This window comes from Pseudopipra pipra, chromosome 21 (assembly GCF_036250125.1).
Source record: "Pseudopipra pipra isolate bDixPip1 chromosome 21, bDixPip1.hap1, whole genome shotgun sequence".
Lineage (NCBI taxonomy): Eukaryota > Metazoa > Chordata > Aves > Passeriformes > Pipridae > Pseudopipra > Pseudopipra pipra.
In genome coordinates this window covers 6,251,834-6,275,215 of record NC_087569.1, presented here as the reverse complement: position 1 = coordinate 6,275,215, position 23,382 = coordinate 6,251,834, and the positions used below count along the sequence as shown (strand labels likewise).

The 23,382-nt window shown below is 41.7% G+C and overlaps 1 protein-coding gene, 1 long non-coding RNA gene and 2 other non-coding genes across 6 annotated transcripts; all 4 read left to right on the top strand.

The window, feature by feature from the left end:
* Nucleotides 1-543: 543 nt before the first annotated feature.
* On the top strand, nt 544-17,219 carry NCBP3 (nuclear cap binding subunit 3). The gene is made up of 13 exons (XM_064677383.1): nt 544-726; nt 2,358-2,423; nt 3,194-3,299; nt 4,229-4,354; nt 6,603-6,731; nt 8,764-8,837; nt 9,710-9,818; nt 10,571-10,670; nt 10,994-11,100; nt 12,152-12,437; nt 13,263-13,420; nt 14,556-14,720; nt 15,246-17,219. The coding sequence occupies exons 1-13, from the start codon at nt 574-576 to the stop codon at nt 15,479-15,481; spliced, it is 1,815 nt and encodes a 604-aa protein (XP_064533453.1). The 5' UTR covers nt 544-573; the 3' UTR covers nt 15,482-17,219.
* A 1,552-nt stretch (nt 17,220-18,771) lies between these two features.
* On the top strand, nt 18,772-21,173 carry LOC135425293 (uncharacterized). Of its 3 annotated transcripts, XR_010435548.1 has the most exons (5): nt 18,772-19,119; nt 19,708-19,731; nt 20,222-20,297; nt 20,549-20,603; nt 21,004-21,173. It is a non-coding gene; the product is annotated as an uncharacterized LOC135425293 (long non-coding RNA). The 3 variants fall into 3 exon arrangements; XR_010435549.1 differs by lacking the exon at nt 19,708-19,731 and having other exon boundaries at nt 18,773-19,143; XR_010435547.1 differs by lacking the exon at nt 18,772-19,119 and having other exon boundaries at nt 19,156-19,731.
* On the top strand, nt 20,003-20,076 carry LOC135425691 (small nucleolar RNA SNORD49). The gene has a single exon (XR_010435701.1). It is a non-coding gene; the product is annotated as a small nucleolar RNA SNORD49 (small nucleolar RNA).
* On the top strand, nt 20,859-20,931 carry LOC135425696 (small nucleolar RNA SNORD65). Its single transcript, XR_010435705.1, has one exon. It is a non-coding gene; the product is annotated as a small nucleolar RNA SNORD65 (small nucleolar RNA).
* Nucleotides 21,174-23,382: the final 2,209 nt, after the last annotated feature.

The window sequence follows — 23,382 nt, the reverse complement described above, 5'->3', positions numbered from 1 at the left end:
ACTAGTATGGAGCGGAGGGGAAAACTGAACCTTGTAAAAGTTCAGACAGTTAAAAAAAAAAAAAAAATCTTTACAGGAAGCTCCGCTTCCTACACTAATACACGTAGGGACTTAGATCAGGGCTGGTTGTGTGTTTCTCCCCTCACCGTGTGCCTTTCCTCGGGGATGGGGGTACGCGGTGGAGGTGCCACCCTCCCCGGACCTGTGGTCGTTCTCTACCCTGAACCCCTTGGCCTCGAACGGGCTCTGTCTTCCGCGGGCCCCGGGGGTGCCCCGGGCTGCGGATCCGCCGGGTTCGGAGCGCGCTGGGCACCGCTGGGGCGCGCCGGGTTGGGGGTGCCCTGGGCTCGGGGGCCGCCGGGCTGGAGGTGCGCTGGGCTGCGGGCGACGCTCCGCCGGCCCCGCCGGCCCCGCAGCGCCCGTTCCCGCTCCGTTCCCGCTGCCGGTGCCGCTGCGCTCCGCCCGCCCCGGCGCTCGGTGCCGCTCCCGCGGCGCTCGCCCCGCCCGCCCCGCCGCTCTGTGCCTCGGCGCGCTCGTCTCGCTGGCCGCGCTGAGGGCGGGCCCGGCGGAGCCATGGCGGCCGTGCGGGGCCTGCGGATCTCGGTGAAGGCGGAGGCGAGCGCGGCCACGGCGGAGCCGCGCGGCGCGGAGCCCGAGCCCATGGAGGTGGAGGAGGGCGAGCTGGAGACCATCCCCGTGAGGCGCTCGCTGCGGGAGCTCATCCCGGTGAGGGGCGCGAGGTGTGGGCAGGGGGGCAGCGCCCGGGGCGGGGGGTGTCGGGGTGGGGGTGAGCGGTCTGTGAGGGCGTTTGCGGGGGGCACTCGTGGGGACAGCGGGGACACGGGGCGGGGGCGGGAGGGAGAGCGGGAGGGGACTGGGGGGTGTCCGAGGGGAGCGTGGGGACGAGTCCTAAGAGGAAACGGGCGGGATGTGCGTGGGAAGGGAAGGAATAAAGGAGGCGGTGGAGAACGGGGTTTGGGGTGCAGTTGAGGAGTGCAGAGGACTCTGTGGGTGGGAGAGAGAGTGCAGAGGGAACACAGGCAATACCTGGAGCAGGGAACAGCGACTGACCGCGGGAGAGCTGGGCTGGAGCCACTGGGACTGTGGGCTCTGATCGGCGGGGTTTGAGGGTTTCCTTTCTGTTTTGTTTTTTCGTTTGTTTGTTTGTTTGTTTTGTTCACTTTTTCATTCTTGCGAGTTGTTTCTGTACAAGTTTTAGTTAGGATTAGGTTCACTAGCGAAAAATGGGTCGCTGTTCTAAAATCTTAAGTAGTCTTCTGCTCTCCAAACTTCTTGGAAATTGCTTTAGAAGCTAATCTTTAATTAGCCGGTCTGCCAGCGTGCTTGTGCTCCTACCGAGCATGTGGCCCGAGACAGCACCCTGCTGTACTTCCTCGTGCTCCATGAGTCAAGCTCAGACAGTGGGGGTTTTCAGCTTTAAAAATAACATTTATTTTGCCTTACTTTTTCTAGTAACTCTAAACATTTGGTGAACTTTGATGCTCTTACTAAGAAAAGTGGTTGGAATGTGTTTTCTGGTATTTCTAAACTGAGACTAACTTGCATCTCAAAACGGTCCTTTAGCCAAAATAATTATTGCAGCACAAGTGCAAATAACACGTTTACTCCTAAAAAAGGCTCCACAAACTCTTGCCAGGTGATGGTCCTGAGTGTGTCAGAGTGAAGAGGTGCCATTTGTACATATGCAAGCAATGGAGGGGACAGAATTGGATCACTGGTGCAGGGGCTGTGGGATTTAGTACATCTCTGAATTCAACAGTCTTGTCTGATGGATGGGAAACTTGTAATTTTTTTCCCCCCTATCGTTTTCCATTTTTATCCAGTAATGTTTCACCTCGTTATTCGGAAGTGGGGTTTGAAATAACAGTTAGGAATAAAAACTTACAGATGAGGCTTCGTGTTCTGAATGTTTGAGACTAAAAGCTTCAAACTGACACTTCAGGAGTCGGGTATCATTGCTAAATCTGTTTGTGTTTTACAAGGAAATTATACCCAAAACCAATATTGTGCAGGTCTTATTTGGGAAGGATATTTGATGACTTCCCCCGTATTGCTGAGAGAAAGTAAAAATTTTGGCAGCAGGTGACACGGATACTAAATTTTATCAAAGGAAAGAATCCTTACAGTAAAGGAAGTTTTTGGTTCAGTTCATGTACTTTTACTTTCACTGACATCAGAGAAGGTTCTTGCTTGTGTGCCTGTCTGTCAAGGGATGTAGCTTGGATCAAGGAAAAGAGGATGTATTTCTCATAGAAATGGTCAGGTTTTTTTCAGTATAACAAATGTGTTGCTTTTGGGGTTCGTTGAGATTTCATCAGCGTTTTGCTTTGTTTCAGGACACTAGTAGGAGATATGAAAACAAAGCTGGAAGTTTCATTACTGGAATAGATGTAACCTCCAAGGTAATCCTTGTGCTATGGCTCTTGAACATGTTTTCATTTTTGCTGCTGGGAGGAACCGTTTCATTTCTTTCTTTTTCAACATGCACAAAGGCTTTGCCTCCTGCTCAGATAGCTGGCATGAATCACAGTTTATGTTCCAAATCTGACTTCAGTTACTAAGATCCAAAACCTATAATGCTTCCTAATAAAATCTGTGGAACAAGGAGCTTCTCAGTTTCCAAAATTGCACAAGATCCACACAGGCGGTTGCTCATGAGGAGCCTGAGTTGCCAGTCTAAATAAAATCTCTATAGCCAGCTTTTAAATTCATGTTCAGAGAGACAAATTTACATTTTTGTATATATTTAAAAAACAGATAGGGAAAAACCTCTATAATCGTAAAAAATGAATTTTTCCTGTGGCGGAAATACTTCTCTTAAAAGGGATTTTTTTTTTTCTCTTTGAGCACAACCTTTTTACATTTTGTTGGGGAGGAAAGGGTAATGTTACTGTTCCATCATGGAGTCTGAGCATTGTCCAAGATACCTTGCTTTCCATGCATCTTGATTCCCCTTTTGTTGCTGGACCTACATTAAAACTATTCTGTGGCACAGAAATGTTTTACTGAATTACTCCTACGTTCTGAAACTCACAGGTCTCTCCATAATTAATGAAATTATTAATACAGGTTGTTGCCGGCTGGTAGGTTTTAAGTATCTGATCCTTCAGTGCAATTTGTTTAGAGTGCTGCTGTGATTCCTGTTTTGACTGCATTGTTTTGTATTTTGCAGGAAGCAATTGAGAAGAAGGAACAAAGAGCAAAACGCTTTCATTTTCGAGCTGAAGTGAATCTCGCCCAAAGGAATGTGGCGCTGGATCGGGACATGATGAAGAAAGGTACGAGTTCATCCAAAAGTCAAGGAGAAAAGATCCCTTTGTTTACTTCCTCACAGTACCTCTACTTGATTTATCCTATATTTCCTGCTTTCACAGAGGTTTTGCCAAGAGAAATCACTTTGGTTTTTTTTTCCCACCTTTTCATTTTAATTTCACTATTTTTTAAACCTACTTGACAGTTTTCAGTTCACTCCTTGTTTTACCACACCAGAAAGAAGAGGGCATTTTTTGTGTGCCTTATTTACTACCTGGGAACAGCACCTAGTGCTACATGTCCAGGATTCATCTCCTGGATCAGTGCTGCTTTAAGAATCTTTAAATTCTTTGGAAGAGCAGCCCTGGAGCGCTGTGTGTGTACACGTGTGTACACGTGTGTCCTGTGCACAGGGAGATCAGACTCTGTGCTGTACCCACAGTGAAGCTGCACTGATGGCAAGCTGGGCATGTTGGGATACAGGCAGATCAGCCAGGGGATGTGAGCACAACAGATTGGTGCTTTTGGCACCCAGTTAGTTCTCCAGGCTTTTTTTCCAGCTGGCAGCTTGGACGTGCTAAGCTGTGGCCTGTTACAGCTCTCCATCAGGTCATGGAAGTGCTTTGTGCACTGCCTTGTTAGTGTTCTGGCTCTCTAATACTTCATGATAACATTTTGGCAGTATTCAAAGAGAAAGATATCTTTTTAAGGCAGTTTGATTGCTGTGCAGTCCCTGCATCTACCAATGCTTGTAATGTAACCTCTTTTAATGCTCAATTTATTAAAGTTTTGCATTGGTTGGAAGAATAAATCAAGTTACTGTATTTAGAATGGCACATCAAACATCAAGTAGCTTCCCTTTAACTTATTTAAAATGTTTTGCTTTGTAAGCCCATATGTTACTAATACAAAAGATCAGAATAAGTATCAGTTTTGTTTCTCTTCCTCTTTGTAGCAATCCCTAAAGTGAGACTAGACACAATTTACATTTGTGGAGTGGATGAGATGAGTACACAGGACATCTTTGCGTATTTCAAAGAGTATCCTCCTGCTCATATCGAGTGGTTGGATGACACATCATGTAAGTAAACAGAGCCTTTGTCTGTAATTCTTACTGGTTTTTCTCATACTGGTCGTAGCTGCACCTCAGATGTCTCAGTGGCTTTCAGAGTCACAGATCTTTGCTTGTCTCAGTTTCCCTGTCTGCCTTAGTCAGAAGAGATGTAGAAGGAAAGAATTAATAACATGGTGAAAATCAAACCCACTATCTGATTGAGTATCTATTATTGGGAAGAGACAGCACAGAATAACTTGCAGCTCTCTAAGTGGAAAAAGTGAAAGGTCTAAAATTACGTTCTGCTTCCGTCTTGACGTAAAAAGCAGATCTGAGAGAAGGTGATTGAGCTGTGCAGTTGGGCAGGTTGGGATGGTTCTGTGCTCTGAAGGAGGAGACTTGTTGCCATATTTGTGTAGTGCAGGCTCGAGGAGAAATTGGTGGGTGGAAGGAGATGGCAGCTGCATGTGATTTACATAGATGGGAAAAGGAATGTACCTGCACATGGCAAGGGCTCTTTTGGGGAGTGAGCCTGCAGGGAGACTGCCAGCAAGATAAAAGGTGGTTGTGGTTAACAGCTGTGCTTTCTTCAGTGACAGTGAAGGCTGTACAAGAGCTACAGTTGGGATCATGGAACTGGAAGGATTGTCATGTAGCTAGAAATCCTGTAACTGGAATCATATAAAAAGAAATAGGAGCCAGTGCAGGTTTTCCAGTGGATTGCTGGAAACTGTTTTATTGACAAGCGTGGCTGAGACCTGAGAATTGGCAGCAGGGTTTCCCTGGAATGACCCTGAAGGAGTTATATTCAAATGCAAGACAAAATATATGGTATTCTCCAAAACACTGATAACTTTGAAGTCACTGTATGTGACAGCTTGATGTACTGGCACAAGCTGACAGAAGATTTGAAACCAAATAAACCCTGGGTGGACAATTGCAGTAAAGAGCTGCTAGATGGATCTATGGGGATGCATAAGCTTGGAGGTGCACAGCTTAACTCTCCAAGGCTGCATTTCTAAGATTGTCTCTTTCCTTTTTCTTAAATGCTACGCGAGTAAATTTAACATGGAACCAGAGTGAACTTCCAGTCCAAAAATGCAAACTTCAGAGTTGTAACAATACTTTACCCAGTTATGGTTAGAACATATCTTTTTAGTGATTAATTTTCATGCTGTATCTGAGTTAGCATGCCAGCTACAGTTGATGAAAAGATAAAGGCTTTGTCTTTTCAGCATAGATTTGCATCACAGCATGGCAAAAACTTTAATGTTCCCGACTGAATTACATCTCAAGGTGACTTACTGCAAAGGTGCACTTCCACAGTGTGCTGTGGTTCAAACTGATGAATGTTAAATGATAAAGGCTTTGAAAATTTGGAGATGAGAAGAAGAGGCAGGCAAAAAAAAAAAAAAAAAAAAGAGAAGTTATTAACTACTCATTGCAGTTAATATCTGTGTGTTCTTCACCTTGTAAATCTTGTCTGAGTAACTGAAGAGAATCTTATTTTGGGTCACTCTGTAGTTTTCTTGATATCTGATTACACTCAACAGCAGAGCAGTGACATTTGTTGCTGTATTTGCACCAAGTGCATCCATGCAGAAAGTTTTTGTTCAAATCTTGTTTCTAAGCAGTTTTAGCTCTTTCAACTTCATCTATGAAGTGCTTTTAATTGGCCCAATAGGTTATATTTTAGTACTGTCTGTTGGTACTTGAGACAGGTACAAGGCACGTACTGAATCATGTTGACCTGTGTACACGACAATCTGTGCAAAGGGCCTGAGCAGATTCTCTTATTTTCCCCTATTTTCCTGCTTTTTGGAAAAGATTAACAGAATTCCACAGTAAAGTCCAAGGTTCTGTGAAGTTGCCAAAGGGAAAAAAAAAATCAAGGCTTCAGTTCCTCCCCCCTGCTGCTCCCTTAATCACATTTGTGTGGTAACACATTCATGAGTACACTGACCCCATTCAGCACCCTGATTTCTGTGCTCAGAAAGCCTCTAATGTCTGTGGTTGTGCATTTCAGTGATTTTGGTTTTCATCAGTTGCTGTGTTTTGTAATATGCTTGAAAATTCCGTGTTGTCCAGCTTATTGAGTGTGTTAAAGAATGTGACTTTCCCTGCAAGAGGTGTATCTGCTGCCTCTTCTGTCATGTCACCACAGAAAAGCATTTCTGAGCTTCTGTCAGCAATTCCCCTGGAGTGGGGCAGGGAATGTGGCTGCTGGATTACACAGACTGCATTTGGGTTCTGTGTGTGTTTACATCTGTCACAGGTAACGTGGTCTGGCTTGATGAAGTAACAGCAACACGGGCTCTAATAAATATGAGTTCCTTGCCTGATCAGGAGAAAACAAAGACCAGAGAAAACAATGAAGAGAAGACAGCTGAAAAAACCAAGAAAGGTAGATGGAGATATGCATATATAGACTTCATCTCATTAAATCAATGAAACTTTAAACTTATGCTGGGGTACTGCATAATCTAAATTACTGAAGGAGCTTCTATCATATAGTTTCAGGTAAATGTATTCTGCCACTTTAAAAAAGGCTTTCATCTTGGAAACCTTTTGAAGAAGCTGCTTCTTAAAAGGTGGGTTGGAACTGGACCAAAAGCAGTAATTCAGTCGATACTGAACATGTTGGATGCAGGGTCATACTCAGATCTGGTATTTATAGTGGTGCATGTTGCACAGAAATAAGTCTGTGTGATGTACAAAGGCAGGGAAAGGATGGATTCTAAGTGTGGAAAAAGCAGGTGTGAGAAAATGTCCTATTTTTGAAATGCCACAGTTGATTGCTTTTTTGATACCCCACCATCCTTTAAGTATATCCTTCACACCAACGTGACAGTGTATCACTTCACCACCCTGTGCATCTTCTCTAAATTTGGCCATTATACTTTTAAGAAAGAAGCACTGAAAGATTGGTTACAAAAGAGCAAAGCAGCAAAAGTACATCTCAGTGTCATGATAAATCTGGTACCTGAATGCCTGAACTGTAAATTTGTTTTACTTTTGTGTGTGTAAGGTAAAATCAGCCTTTTGCTACCTGAGGACTCTCTTGCTCTTAGGCTGGTGTGAGACATTGTTGTGGTTCTGAGTGGATCCTTCTAACTCACTCCCTTTTCTTGTTTCCTCCACAATGCAGTGGCTCCTCAACCATCCATGTGACTTTAATTTTTGGGCAGATGTTGATAATGCTTCAAGTAAGACTTGTTATGAAGGTTTTGGAGACTAGGCACTGTCTTGCTTAAGAGGAGCATGAATATATATATTTAATCTTGTTTGCTGCGAATTACATATTACATTATCATCACACCACATCTGAAAATAAAAACTGTCATCTAAATTACTCCTGCTCATCTGGAAAAGTGGGATATTAGATAAAGTACAGACTGTTCAATTACATCTTAAGGTGTGAGATGCATACAGATACACTGGAGCAATCTGGCTTGGTTACATTCCTGTTTTTAGGATAGGAATTTGAGGACTATTTAGACATTTAGGGAAGCAAGAGACCAATCTTTACTGTGAGAAGCTTCTAATTTGTGTGGGGGGGAAAGTACATGAATACTGTCCCTGATGAACCTTAATTATTCAGGTTTGAATTTGGGTAGTTTGGTTTCAGTCTGGTTAATTGTGCTCTTTTAAAAGTGTTACTCTTTTCACTTGGGAATATTTTCAGGATCTTTTGAACAGCTGCTGCTCTCTATTTTAGGTTTTCAGGTCTATTGTTGGATGAGATATAAGGAACTCTGAAGTATAAAAGAGGGGGTTTTTTTAGTCTGATGTCTGTGAAGTACTTTCAGATCTTTGCAAGTGGTATTGGTATATGTTGATAGCTGTCCATATTCACTACTTTTTTTTTTTTAATAAAAAAACCAGTATAACTCTGAGCAAAAAAGAAACCCAAAAATCTGTGCAAGCATCTCACAATTTTAGTAGTTCTGGAAGCATGCACTCTTAGTTATTTCACATCAAAATTAAGTCACTAAGGTTGGTTTTTTTCCTCCTTCTCTCTCAGAAACCTCTAAGCTCTTGATTAACCTGTTTTACACTGTTAGTATTGGATACTTGTAGATACTTGTGGAATTTTAAAGGGAGACTGAAGGAAATGGGCTTTCAGCATTGTGGCCTTGCTGATCTCTGCCATACCCTGAAAATGCAGTGCAGTTTCATTTGCTTTCAGAGAATTAAATTAATAATCCATGTGTGCTGCAGGCAGTTCTCTGCACAGGGGCTCTCTAGTTTGCTTTCTGTGCTCACGAGTGCTTCTCACGTCCCTAGGCATTTGCTGGTTTGATTATTCTCTAGGCTGCAGAGGAGAAAGGAAAAACACCTTCAGGTTGATTTCAGAGGATGCAGGCAATCATAATCAAATGGGGCTGAAGCACTAAAATGGAGTTTGTTTGTTTTTTCCCCATAATTTGTCTTAGAAAAACAGGAGGAAAGCTCTGATGACGAGACAGAAGAAGGCGAGGTTGAGGATGACAACCCAAGTGACGTGGAGGTCAGTACAGAAGGGGAGTGAAAACACAGAAAGGTTTTGCTCTCACTGGTGTAAAGTTTTCACAGCATTGCAGGTTTAACCATGTAAGTTTGCAATTCCCAGTCATCAAAGTAAATGAGATGGGGAATGAGAGGAGGTGCAGGTGTGCTGTTGGTGATAACACCAATGGAAGAGTGTTTTTTGAAGGCAGATTTTGAAGCATCCAGAGAGTGAGAGCGAGTCTGGCTGCTCTTTTCTGCTGAGAGGAGGCAATGAAAGAACAGTGATGGAAGGCAGTGACCTTTCAGCAGTGAAGGCAGTGCTTAAAGAGACAAATGGGATTTAGGCTGTCCATAGATCTGTGGGAATCAGCACACACATTGATGTCCTGTAAGTAATTTAATCTTCACTGGCTGAGTATATAATAGGTGTGATTAGTATTTTCTTTAGGAATGGCTCAGTGAACACTCATACATCACAGAAGTCTGAATTTTAGCTTCTGTAAAGCAGCTATAAATGAAAAAGAAAGCTTTTTAGTCATTGTGTGAGGGCATGAGAACCTCGTAGTAAAGCCATTTAGATAGGAAACGAGCAAAAAAAATCCATTTTTTCAGTGTCCAAGTTGTGCTATTTATTTTCTGCATTTCAGTCAGTAATGTCACTTGACAATTGTCACTTGACAATTACTGGATTTAATAATCTGAGATAAAGTTATGAAGCAAGAGAAGAAAATGTTTTAAACTTTCAGGGCAATTTATGTTAAAAATTCACCTTGAACATAAGTTGAAAAGTAACTTTCTTAATAATCAGTTGATTGCTTCTCTGCAAGCAATCCATTTTCGTTCAACAGTAATTTTATTTTTGAGTCCAAAATACCTTTTTTGCCCCCAAAGTTGGATGCCCTCTCCCAGGTAGAAGAGGATTCTCTCCTGCGTAATGATCTTCGCCCTGCCAATAAACTGGCTAAAGGAAACAAGCTATTCATGAGATTTGCTACTAAAGGTAAATGACCAGCTTAACAAGCACAGTGAATTAATTGCTTGTTGTAGTTTTATTTGTTGACTAATTGATGACTCAAAGTACCTACTCTGTGTTTGCAAAACTGTTAGTTTTTTGCTAACCATTGGGTGTTAAGATTTTACAATAAATCCACATTTAATGTGTGAATTAAATCCAGTTGTATGAAAATCATTCTACTGGAAGCTTTATCTTGGGCTCAGGGCATTCTTCCCAATACCATGGAATAGGTTTTATGATGCCCTTTTCCAAAGAGGTAAATTTCACATTTTATAAATCTGGATATAACTTGAGATGCTGATGAGGTATTAGGGGAACTTATTGCTAAATACAGTTGAGATATTAAATTATATTTATGAGTAAAATGAAAATCCATATAGTTTCTGGACCGTGCAGGAAGTGACACATCCATAAAGAAAGGAAAGGTGGTGAGTAAGGTAAGTAGAGCCTCCAGCAGTGACAGAGGGATGTAAAGCTCTGTTAAGCTGATATGTAGAAACTCAGTCTCCCTGGAATTAAGTTTCCAGACACAAATAAAACTGTGGTGGTAGGAGAAATTTCAGAGGTGTCAGCAAAACTGAATCCTTCATGCAGGAGGGTGAAGTAATGCTGATTTGTAAGATGTACTCAGCCTTACTTTCACTCTCTATGTTTGGGTGGTTATTTATTTTTATGCTGTGCTGCAAGAGATATTCTAAGAGGGAAAAATTCCTATAATTGATGGGTTTTTTTTTCAGATGACAAAAAAGAGCTGGGAGCTGCAAGGCGGAGCCAGTACTACATGAAATATGGCAATCCCAATTATGGAGGCATGAAAGGAATTCTGAGCAACTCTTGGTGAGTGTTGGACAGAGGAATTGGAACATTGCAGGTAATTGGACAAGATACTCTAAAATGATTTTAATTGGTGGATTTTCTTTCTATTCAGTTTATGTAGATGCTTCTTACGTGTAAATAAATGTGACTTTGAATTTGCAAGGAAGTATTTTTGCGTGAAAGTGAAGGTTTATATTTAAAACATTCAGAACAGATCTCTGACATAAATATATGTCTGCTGGTAAAGCAGGTGACAACTGAATATCCTTAATGCAGGACTCAGTGTAGCTCAGTCATTGTGCCCTCTCTGTGACAGGAGTGTCATTCTTTTTGTGGTGTTCCAGGAAACGAAGGTACCATTCCCGCCGGATCCACCGGGATGTGATAAAGAAAAGGACCCTGATTGGGGATGATGTGGGTTTGACTCCTCCCTATAAACACCGGCACTCAGGTAACTGGTCCCAGTGGGACAGCCCTGTAAGGGGAGGGCCTTGAGCAGAACCTCACCTGATCCCCCCTGAGTTGTGTGGTAGTTTTCTAAAAAAAAAATAAATCTGAATCACATTTAAGAGTTTGCAGGGAATGACTGAGGCAGAAACTCTGTGCTGCTCGTTGCTTACCAAAATAGCTGCTGCTTCTTTATGTGAGATTTTTATTTTACAGATTTAGGATGTGGGGACTTGGAGCATCAAGGGGAAAAAGAAGGGATGACTTCTTCAAAATTCTGGGCAATTTGTTGTACTTGCTTAATCAATTCTTCTGCTCTATGAGAAAGCAATCTCTAGATATAGAACAATAAATACTACAAAATTCTATTAATTAGGCTTGAATATCTTCATCTACTCCCTAAGGTAGAAAGATAATTCATATAAAAATCTGGCATGAGACAGTGTCAAATTTTCATATGATTGGCCTGTTAAAATATAGCCACTGCATGTATCAAATCTCATGGCAGATTTTATGTGTTGGTAGTGTACTGCTTTCTGAAGAGATGCCTGCACACTGCTGATGACTAAATTTAAGTTGTTTATATTTAAATCAGAGTCTGTGATGAATTCATAATAAAGATACATGCCTTCTTTTTGGCATTACTGCTTACAGGACTTGAAAGGATTATTGCAGAGCCAGCAGTTGGCACATTAAGCCCTGCCAAGATCACAGGAATTGTTGTGCTTAGTTAAGGAAGTAAGAACTGCACCTTCTGCAAGAGGCAGTTTTAGTTACTCTGCCCAGCTTTATTCCTGGACAGGCCTCTGAGGTACTGAACACCAGGGACATTTTTGTCCTGTGGCAGTTTCCTTCCACTTAGGCTATTCTGTAATATCGATTCCACTTAGAATATTTTGCAAAATATTCCCTCTCTTTAGCCTTAGAGAACTACAAAACTCTTTTGTCAGGGACCACTCATTACAGCGAGGTGGGTTTTCTTTGTGTCTCGGGTTTGAAGTACTTCACATGGATGACAAAATTCAGTTTATCAGAATGGGTTTGCCTCGCTACAGGCTTAGTAAACGTTCCTGAAGAGCCTATAGAGGAGGAGGAAGAGGAGGAGGAGGATCAGGACATGGATGAAGATGACAGAGTGGTGGTGGAGTACCGGGATGAGCTGCAGGCCTTCAGGCAGTCCCGGGAGCGCAGCGCAGCCCGACGATCGAGCGCCAGCGGCTCTGACTCGGATGAGATGGACTATGATCTTGAACTGAAAATGATATCAACACCCTCTCCCAAAAAAAGCATGAAGATGACAATGTATGCAGACGAGGTGGAATCACAGCTGAAAAATATTAGGTAAAGGTTTCTCACTCTTTAAAACCAGCAGTGGAAAGGCATTCCAGATTTTAATCGGTGGCAGAGCTGTCAAAGCTTGAAGACAAGCTGTTGAAGAGGCTTTTTCAATTCTTAAGGTAGTTTTGTAGTAGATATTTTAAAAAGTAATCCAGAAACAGGCTTTTAATAAAATTAACATGATTTTAAATACAGGTTCTTTTGCAGATCTCTGAATTCTGATCATTGATAATAATGAAACTTGAAGTAGAATCAACAGAAATTTATGCAAACAACCACAATGAACTTCATGGACTTCATAGCTAGGCCAGGGAGAAATAACTCTTCTCTTTTCCCCTTCCTCTTCACCCCTTCCTCTCTTCTCAGAAAGAAGAATAACCCTTAAGTGTTGATGACAAAAAGGAATTTATGCTCATTATGGGCTTATTAATCAAAAATATAGATTATATAATTAAAACTATGTTATAGATTATTAAAAGAACTTTAATTAGCGTCCCTTCAGTAGTATGGTTATACTTTGTAATAATGTCAAGGCCTTGAACAATTTTGAGGCTGCTCATCAGTGCTGAATTATGACCCAGAGGCACAGCCTTAAGGAGACAAACTCAATACCTGCCTTGAAGTGGATACAGAAGTATTCATGGGATTATTGTTAAATTCAGGATTCTGACTGGAACATGTGCTCATCTAAGCAATGTTTTTACCTCTGTTTCTCAGTAGAAAAATCATGATACTGGTTTTTTTTCTGTGATGTAATCTTACTTACAAAGAGACTTAAGAACTGCACTAATGTCATTTAATTTAAGGGACGTTAAATCTGTTTTGTAGGAATTCCATGCGAGCAGATAGCATAGCAACCAGTAACATCAAAAACAGGATTGGCAGCAAAGGATCATTAGAGAAAGTTGCAGATGTGAGACTACTGTTAGAAGAGAAACGTCAGAATAGCACTGGGCCACGTCAGCCAAACAGCACTGTAAAATCAGGTAATTGTCAGCTCCTTTATATATTCATTTCACATCTGTGCTCCACTGGAAATAACAAGCTCTGCATTCATACAGTCTTTCCACACTCAGAGATTGGGTTGGGGATTGCTTTGGGGAAAAATGAAATACATGGCAGTGAAAGCTTATTTAGTGATGTTGATTTTTATCCATTTTCTTTGCTTGTGTCTCTTTCCCCCGACTCAGTCTCTTGTGATTTGCTTGAGGCAGAGATTCCCTACGACTCAAACACAGCACAGAGGGAAGGTCGTGCACAAAATCCAGTGTGAAACACTAACTACAATTATGTGAAAGAACATGTATTACATGAATATGGATGTTCTTTCACTTGGCAGGGTTTATTTCTGAGCTTACTTGCCTGTTGTTTTTTTGACTCAAGTGTGTATGATTTCATCTACGTCTGACTTACTTAATATTCTGAGGATTATCTGACTGATAAGGGAGAGATATGCTTTTGTATCAGTGTAATGCCAAAGTTTTGTTAGTATATTTTACCCCTTCTGCCTATTTTGGACCTCTGACAAGTTGGCACAAAAGTTCTGTAATTTCCTTTGCCTTCATATTTTTGTTTGAACTCCCTGTGAGACAAGGAACATCTGGCTAAACCAAACTTCAGAATGCAAGATTCAATTCAAAGGCTAAGTGTCAATATATTTAGGATTTTTATATTCTGTTTTTCATTTTGTTCTGCAAAATATCAAGAAGTATTAGAATTCTAAAGCAAGGTATCTGTTATCTGAAAAGAATTACTGAATATATACTTATTTTCATGGAATCTTATCTCATGCTGTGCTGCTAAAGCAGAAATGCAGCAAGCCATGGAATAACTTAGTTTTCTGATCTTTTGGACCGAGCACAACCTGAAAACATTAAGTGTCAAATTTATTGCCAAAAATGAAATGAAATCTGGATAAATGAAATCTTGTACTGCAGACATTGCCAGGACTGAAATCTGATTATGAAAGACTTAAGTGAAAAGACCATAGAAAAGATGAAACTAGACAAATGCTGTGGTTTTAAGTTGTACAAATTGCGAACAAGCATAAAATCAGCTGGCAGAGCTGGAGTAAATGCAACATGAGTTTTTGGTCATTTTAATCACTGAAATCATCCCTAGATGTGCGGCAAAGACTGGGAAAAAGGCCACATTCTCCAGAAACTAAACCTCCAAGTAGTACCTCTGCTCCTCGTCGGGAACCAATCTCAGATGTCCACAGCAGGTTAGGAATCCCCAAACAAGATGTGAAAGGCCTCTACTCTGACACCAGAGAGAAGAAATCAGGTTAGTTCTGTGGAGAAAGTGTAATAATGCAATTCCTTTGATTCTGGAGTATGAGAGAGATTCCAGCAGAAAGTCATGAAGGAGGTTCAGCTGAGTGAAATTCAACTTATAAATTGGCAAGTGTTTGTTCAGAGCTTTGAAATCTAAATACTTGTAGGCAGGAGCTGGGAATGTTTCTAAGCAGTATTTTTATAGAGGTATGCTGAAAAGTCAAGGACCACTTTAAAACTGTGGTCAAAACAGGGCACTAAAACAAGTGTAATGAGTGCAGTGGCACTTCAGTGCTATGTGTAGAATTCTCTGCAAATGGGCAACAGTAAACATGAGTGCCCTGAGCCTCCTGTAGTTTAATTTCAACTCCTGCTTCAAAGCAGAATCAGTTCCATGGCAGACATTAAGGTGGAAGGAGTATGAGGGGTTTAAAGGGATGCAGCGAATTTAAGATTTGATTCCTTGACTCATCCAGAATTCCTTAGTCCTGTTTTTTTGGGTTTTTTTTTAAATGTTTGTTTTTCATCTGATCAGGTAATTTATGGACCCGACTGGGGTCTGCTCCGAAGACACAAGAAAAGACTTCAGATAAACCTGAAAACTCTGTGGCGTCTCCAGAGGAAGAGGATTCTGAGCTGCAGCGGGTTTGGGGGGCTCTCATTAAGGAGAAAGAACAGTCTCGGCAAAAAAAGAGTCGCTTGGATAATTTACCTTCCCTACAAATCGAAATCAGCCGAGAGAGCAGTTCTGGCTCAGACTCTGAATCATGATGGGTTTCACGTCCTCATCCTCAAAGATTGTGACTCTGCAGTGTGGCAAGATTTCCTTTGCCCAAAAGCTGGACACTGGCAAAGGCTCTGCAGTGAAGGTCCCAGAAGTGTCTCTGTTCCTTTTATACAAAAAGAGATGCATAAACCACTTGAAACCTAAAGCAATCACCTTTGTCTGGAGTCTGTGGTTGGCCCTGTGTTATGTAGGGCATTGTCATATATGTTTATTACAGCAAACCTGTAGTTAATTCTAGCAAAACACTTTCCCCCGAGCTCTGAACTTAAAAGAAGGGGCAGAAATGCCCTGTATTTTTAATGAGACCTTTTTGTTCTTAATATTTTCATCATGGAGGCTTTTAACAAAATGTTTTACACACTTCATCCAAAGAACAGGGCTCATGATCAAGATCATTGACTTGCCCTTCTGGCTCTTACCAGCACCTTTCCTTTCCTCTTGAAGTAATAACAAAAATGCTTCCTGGGTGGGCAGCCAGCAAGGATAAAGCATGAAGGGATTATCACATTCCCTTCCTCCAAAACACTGAATGTAAATCCAAGTTAAATAATATTTTAGTACAGTTAAATTTCATGTGTCCCAGTGGTATGACCACTCTCAAGGAATTCTCATTTATTTTGGTGATACCACGTCCTGCTGTAGTAGGGATTGAGATGTTCAGGACTGCAAAGTTGGATGTTTGAGAATTGTGTAAATCCCCAGGGGGTTGGTTTTTCGTTGTTGTTTTTACACGATGAGAAATTATATTTCTTCCATTTCACCTGGATTATGTTTTGCAGCACTCTTAACAGTTGGAAAGTATACATTTTTATATTTGTGAGAATTTTCCTGTTGGCCACGGTGAAAGCTCTAGTGGTGTTCTCCTATGTGCTGTTTATCTATATATATATAACTGAAAGAGAAAAGGAAAACTATAGGATCACTGTCTCATGTCAATACTTTTGAATGTTCTTCCTGTGTAGTACATGTGGATGTGGACATGGTTGACTTGTTACATTCAGCTTTTTTACCTGCCCATTTTCCCTTCCTAGGTAGGAGAAGGGTTTGATCAGTGTGCATCTGCCATTTTTTTCTTGTTGCCTGTGGGCATTTATTTTGGTTGCCAGTAATTCTAAGTGAGGAATAATGCAGCACATCACAGTCAGGTAAACAACAGGTAGCAAAAACATCCTCTGCTACATTTTGATAGTCTGAAAATTTGTTTGCATTGTCCCTACTTCCTCGGTTCTGTCAGTCCAAAAATGTCTATGAATGTCTCTTACAGTTCCTGCTTTTTAACAAGCAAGTGTTTTCTCTTTTTTTTTCCCCCCTTTTTTTTGTACTAAGTTGAAGTAGGTTTGAAGTTTCAGCAAGGAATCTGCATTAACTTTTCTTACTGCTTTGTTATGTGTAAGAATAGCAGCATGTAAAATGAAAGGCAAAATGAAAGGTACAGTGACTAGAAGGGCAATCTGGGGGCTGACCAGGCTTCAAGCCTTACCATTTCCTTGTTTTGTGACACTCATCCTTGATTTTATATTTAATTATTGAATATATAAATGTCTCATAAAAGTACTGTTGAGAGTAAATGACTGCAACGTCTGATCACTGTAATAACTCATTTTAAACGTGTGCTTTCATTAATATCCCTCCCAAAGCTTTCCAAGAGAACCATACCTATACCATACCCATTTCTCAAGATCCTGATAAAGTTTATTTAACCAGTGTCTTTTTGCCAGTAAACCTTGTGTTGTGTTACTGCTTTAAAGCCCTTGTGACCTTTCCTTTTCCTGAAAGGAGGTGGTAGATGGGAATCATACCACTGGTGTGTAAAGTCAGGCTTCTGCCTTGATGGGAACCCTTGCACGTCTTTTAAGATCAGCAGCTGGTTTGTGCCCCACTATGTTTCCATGTAAATACTCATAACTTGGGCCTGGTGAAGGATAAATTAACTGGGAATGGGAATAGAGAATCTGATAGAAAAGATCTGAACTAATAGATGTGTGAAATCAAAGAACAGCCATGTAGGCACAGGCCTTTTGTTGAGAAAGAGGCACCTTGAACACCAGTTCTGCCTTCCAGGTTGTCCTAAACAGTGCCTTAAAAGTGCCTCTGTATTATTCAGGTATTTGTATTCATGATTTGGGGGGGTTACATGTGCTATTGAGACCACAGTAGCTTTAGCTACAAGAAAAATAGAGGTTTACTGTTGAAGGTACGTAAAATAGGGGTTTACTGTTGAGGGAACCTACAGAGAGGGTTTTGTAATTGAGTGTTTGCATTTTGATGATGTACAAAGGAGCCTTGAAAAGTGTTTGCTGATACCAGGAATTCTTTCCAGCTCTGGTCTTCCTTAGTTACGTGAACAAGAGCTGCTGGGATTTGATAATTAAAAATGAGCACTGAATCTTCAGCGAATGCTTTTTCCTCAACATTTTAAGTTAAATCTATTTGATCTGGGGAGATATTGCAAAGAGAATTGTGTTCTAAGTCCTCTTTCTGCTTAGCTGTTTTGCCCTTACCTAACATGTTGATTTTTCACTGAATTCTCAAATATTAATCACCTGCAAGAATTTGATGCAGAAATTAATCTGACACTGAGATACCTGTGCAGTTTACTAAAATGAACTTATGTTGAAAATTGCAAGGAGAATCTTGGCTTTGGCTCTTGCTGGATGGATCTGTGTCTTGGAGGAAAAACTGGTCTGAATTTTAATTATAGGAGCACAGTAGTCCTTCTTGTAGGAGGATTTTGTTTTGAAAAGGTGTATTTTTGATCAATAGTTCTTCAGGCAGAATGAACATGTGGCGTTGACAGGGTGGTGGTTTTGTGTTTGTTTCTAAGGTGTTGGGATGTGCCTGACAGGAAAAAGGAAAGCAAAACCCCCTTATTTTCAGTTCAAGATGACATAAAGTGAAGAGAATAGAACTTTTATTTTAACAGCCGTTCTGTTCTAAATTAAAAGTTTGTCTGGAATCACTGCGACCGCTCCAGTCCTGCCGGATCGCCAAGGGCTGGTGCTGCCTTGGCTGCCCCACGTGGGGCTGTGCCTGGCCAGGTCCCTGCCCCCTCGTGCTGAAGGGGCTCTGCAGCTCTGCCCCGCGCTGAGGTGGTGCCTAAAGCCGGGTTTTAGAGGCTGAGGGGACCTCAAGGCTCCTCCCGCCACCTTCCCTCCTGGCCCCGCGGAAGGAAATGGAAGCCGCGGCGCACCCCCGCCTGGCTGGAGGAGTGGCCCGGTCCACCCCCCCGCCGCGGGGTGGTACGTCCCAAGCCTTTATAAGCAGCCGCTTGGAGTCTTCCCGCCCTTTCGATCCATGCGCTTGGTGGAATGGAGGTGGTGCGCGTGACCTCCTGCTCGGGCTTGGGGCCCAGGTCGGGGCCGGCTGGGCGGGCAGCGGGGAGGCGGTGGCCCGGCGTGTAGGTCGAGGCGCCCTTAACATTGAGCAGGCTGAAGGGAGGGCTCCCCCTCCCCGCTCTCTGCAGTGGTGGCGGCCGCCGTGCCTCGCTGGGCCGCGTGGGCTGGGCCGGGCCATTTTGGGTTGGGGGGGGGGGAGCGTGGCGCCTGAGGCCGCTGTCCGTTCAGGCAGCCATGGAGGCGACACCGGGGCCGGGACACGCCGGGGCTGCGGATGTGCCTTCTCGGTAAGTCAGGAGGTGCTTGGCCTGGTCGGGGCCCTGGGAGGGCACTGTGTGTGTGAGGTACCGCCGGGCGGCGAGGAGGGGCTGGAAATCACTGCCCGGAGCTCCGTGAGGGCTCTGGGGGTGACGCTGCTGTGGTGGGTGCGCGGCAGTCAGTGCCTTCCGTGGATTTTTATGGCGCTGTTTCTGGAAATAAGTCTCTATTTTTATTTGTTTTTCGATGTGCCAGACCCTTTCTGCACAACAGACGTTACAAACTCAGAATTGGAATGTCTGCAATTTCAATTTTTGAAAATTGCCCTAGTGGTAAATGCAGTCTGGCAAGCTGCATTTATATACTATTCTAAATTTAGGTAGTTCTAAATTTCCTGACTAAAAGCAATTTAGAGAGGATTGTCGACTACTACAACCTTTCTGATGTAAATATTTCGGTGATTAATAGCAACAGAAACACAACTGGAATTAAAGGCAGAGTGTTGGTCATGAGGGTCTGGTTTTGATTTTTTTTTCCTGTATAAACCAACTTTATACTTAAAATCTAGAATTACTGCTGAAAAGTATTCTAATAATACTTCTCTTTTATCCCCACAGCAGGAAGATGGCTTGAAGTAAAGAGTAAGTTAAATTTTTTTTTCTATTAAAGAGCACAAGCTGTTAAGTTCCAGGCCTTTACTTAATGCTAATAATGCAACATGGGACCATTAGTCGAAAATAATCTTTAACAATTACGTCTTAAAGCAAGCTAAATAAAAACTCATTAAAACTGATTTCATGTACCCACAAGTTAAAGAGTTAAAGCCTTTTATATACAAAGGGGAAATTGTACAACCGTTTAAGATAAACCAGGCACTGTTTTGTAAAGGATGGGGTGCAGAAGCTGCTGGCTGTTGATGATGATAACCCTGAATAGGAAGTGCCGTCAGATGCGAGAACTGACGATACCCTTCTTACTGTCTGAAATACAGCTACAGACGTGCAGTTCGAGTTACAGAAACCTGTCTTCTAAAACTAACCAGGCAACTTTTATTTCTGCTTGCTGTCTGTGAAAAGTGCTCTTGAAAGGTTTAACCAAGCTTTGTGTCCATCTCTTCCACCTGACCTGCAGAGCCTGGTCTTTCCAGGCAGATGTGACACAACAGGATGGGGCCAGGTTGCTCTTCTGGGATGGCCCGAATCTGAAGGTAAGAAATGAATTTCACTGGAACACATAGAGCTTTATGCCAGGGGAAATACAATTTGAGAATGAATGAGCTTCATAGGCTGTAAGGAACTCGATAGGTGTGTTTTGTCAGCTTGACTCAATCTGCTTTCCCTCGTCTCTTCTTTACAGTGTAAAGCCTGTTATTCTTGATAACTCTGTATTTAGGTATAGCTTGCAGGTCTGTGCTGCCATGTGCTGGTTGTTACTAATGTCCATCCATTGATGTTGCAGCTCTTCACAAGCCCTATGGAAGGTGGTGAGACAGCAGAGCAGGAGAGTCTCCTGGGTGAGTTTAATGGTCAGTGTGCTCTTAGTTTAACATGGCTGCAGTCTCAGGAATGTGTTTCTGCATATTCTTAGCTCTAAATGTATAATTAATGAAGTTCTAGGCCAAAAAAAACCAGTTTCTTAGACTAAAATAGAGGCAGTAGAGGTGTAAGAACAGCTCTCCTGTGCTGCAGTTTTACTGACAGCACTATGTAGAGCAAAGAGACAAAGGTGTTGCTTCTGCCAGAAATGTATCAATTTACCTGAAGATATCATGTGATGAAACAAACCAAAAATTGCTGGAATTACCGGCAGATTGACTGGTGGTGAGCAAAGGTTTCCTGATGATATCTCCTGCATGAACCAATGAGTTAATAATGGTGTGGAGTGGTTACCTTAACCCTGCTGCTCTGTTACAGGTGGTGATGGTGCAAACAGCTGGTCTGGGGAGGAAGGAATCCAACAAACCACGTGAGCTTGGGGACTGGTGTTTGTAGACACAGTGGTTTTCTGTCTGAAGGTGCTAAGGAATGACAATGGTTACACTGTTCTGATTACACAAACATTAAAGTGATCTCTTTCAAAAAAACACTGGGTCTGTTTTTATCACTTTACTGATCATTAAGGAATGACTTTTTCATTACACAGCACGTTTTTAATAAACACACTGGGCACTCCTATAATTTGCTATAATATGATAAAGAAAATGTGCACAGGGTGCAGATAATGTCAGTGGGGTTTAGCTGTGTAAGCATTTTGTATTTGTTTGGTAATTAACTTGTTTTAAACAGTTTGAACAAGTGATACTAATAGTGCTGCTGTAATTACTGGAGAGAGTAGCCCTTAAATACTTAGCAAGAAGAGCAAATGCAGCTATTTCTGTAGCTTGTTTCCAGGCTCGCTGCTTCTTCATTATTTTGGCCTCAAACTTTAAATTAAGCATCATAATTTAACTAATACCTCATGAGCACGTGCTCATTCTGTGCCAAGAAGGTTAACAGCAGTGTCAGCTGTGCAGCTCCAGGTAGAAGTAATCTTGTTACCTGATTTGAAAGTGGTGGAAATTTTGCTGGAAAAAAGGCTGGGAAAAAGCCATTCAGGACAGCCAACAAAACAGTCAGAATGGTAGTTTTCAATCCAAATGTGATGGGCAATATTTTTGCTGTGGTAACTAAAGTGAACAGATCAGGTTGTCATAAAACTAAAAGCAGGGATACAGTTTCACCCAGGGATTTCTGGCCCATAGAAGCAGTAGCTGTGAGCTTACGGTGGGACAAAGAAAGAAGTGACAGCAGAACATAAATATTATTCCAGCCCTGGATCACATATAAGACTTCAGGGACTGCCCAAGCTGTGATTGCACTTCCCTGAATGTTTTAATTATTTCCTGACTGGAAGAAGATGCTGTGCCTTGGTGCTGCCATGGTGGCATCACAGGGCAGTGTCCCTGTCCCTCCAGTAGCACAGGTGGGCTCTGCTGTCTGGGGTGTGAAATATATAGAATGTAGGATTTCACAGAGGCTGCTCTTACTGAAAAGTCAAGAGTTAAGTGCTCTGAAAAACAGGTTTTCAGAGAAATGTCAGAAAGCAATAGGGTGCCTGATGAAGGTAAATTATTCTGGATTTTTCCCAGAATCATGACTAATACATACAGGGTTTAATAAAAACATTCAATCTGGGTAATGGAGTATGTAAAACTTGTATGGGATTAATTAGTTTCTTTTTATCTGAAGGTATTTGAGCAGTATGAAGAACAGGTTACTCCAATGTTTAATTAAATTCTTAGAGTTGCATTCTGTTCCCAGTGTTTAATGAAACAAAACTTTTTGCCTGATTTTAAGAGCTTGTGTATTAGAACACGCTGACATTTCTTATCTCATGTAACATGCATGGGAAATAAAAAGGGTTTTAAAGCTTTCAGAAAGCACAAGGGATGCATCTTTTTGAAAACCAGAATCTGTAGGCCATGAATGATCATGGAGTTAAGAGTAGCCACGTACCCTCTGGCAGCAAACAACTAAGCAAATTGTTGCTTGACTCCTCAGTGTGGTGCTTAATTTGCTCAAGAAATGTTTGCTGCAGCTCGTTTTTATAATTGTTCTTGCTTTCCAGTGTGTCAGAATTGTCTCATTAAAAAAGAGCAGAGTTGATCTGGGAAAACTTAAGTAAACAGGACATAATTTATCAGGGTTTTTTGAGGTTACAGGTTGGTATCTGTTAGAGTTAACTATTCATGAGTTTCATTTCAGCAGTACTTGTTTATTGTTTTAATCAAAACCAAAGTTCCTCAGCAGGGATCCTCCAACAGGCTGGATTTTTTTCTAAGATAAATGAATGGAAAAAGTGTTATTTTTGTTAGAATATGGTGCCTTTCAAACAAAATAGATACCCTGAACATACTACTGTGATGTTACATGGGAGCACAGATAATTTTACTGTTTTTCTTACAGTCCTTCAGGGGAGGGGAAATAAAACCATTCTGCTTTGATTACATTTGGAGCACACAAAATTTAGTGTTGTGGAATAAGCAACAGACAAAAAACCTGGTTTTCAAACACGATTAATTTAGATTTTCTAAGTTTTAAAAGAACAGTTGGCAGGAGTCCCTTGGCACTTAACAACAGCCAACAACCACAAATAAATCTAAAATAGATGAAAGGATTAAAGCAGAAATAAAATATGCAGTGAAGTGAAGAATGGCCGAGTGACAGCTTTTAGCAATCTGAGAGATGGCAATGTCATGGGGTAATTGGTGAGAGAAAACACACTGATTATATGTTATCCCCAAAATTTATGCT

What these genes read in the sequence shown, in the direction of transcription:
- NCBP3 (XM_064677383.1), top strand. Translation starts at nt 574, where the DNA reads ATGGCGGCCGTGCGGGGCCTGCGGATCTCGGTGAAGGCGGAGGCGAGC. An exon ending in ACAACCCAAGTGACGTGGAG is followed by an intron (nt 8,838 to 9,709) that starts GTCAGTACAGAA and finishes TTGCCCCCAAAG; the next exon opens with TTGGATGCCCTCTCCCAGGT. An exon ending in CACCAGAGAGAAGAAATCAG is followed by an intron (nt 14,721 to 15,245) that starts GTTAGTTCTGTG and finishes TCATCTGATCAG; the next exon opens with GTAATTTATGGACCCGACTG.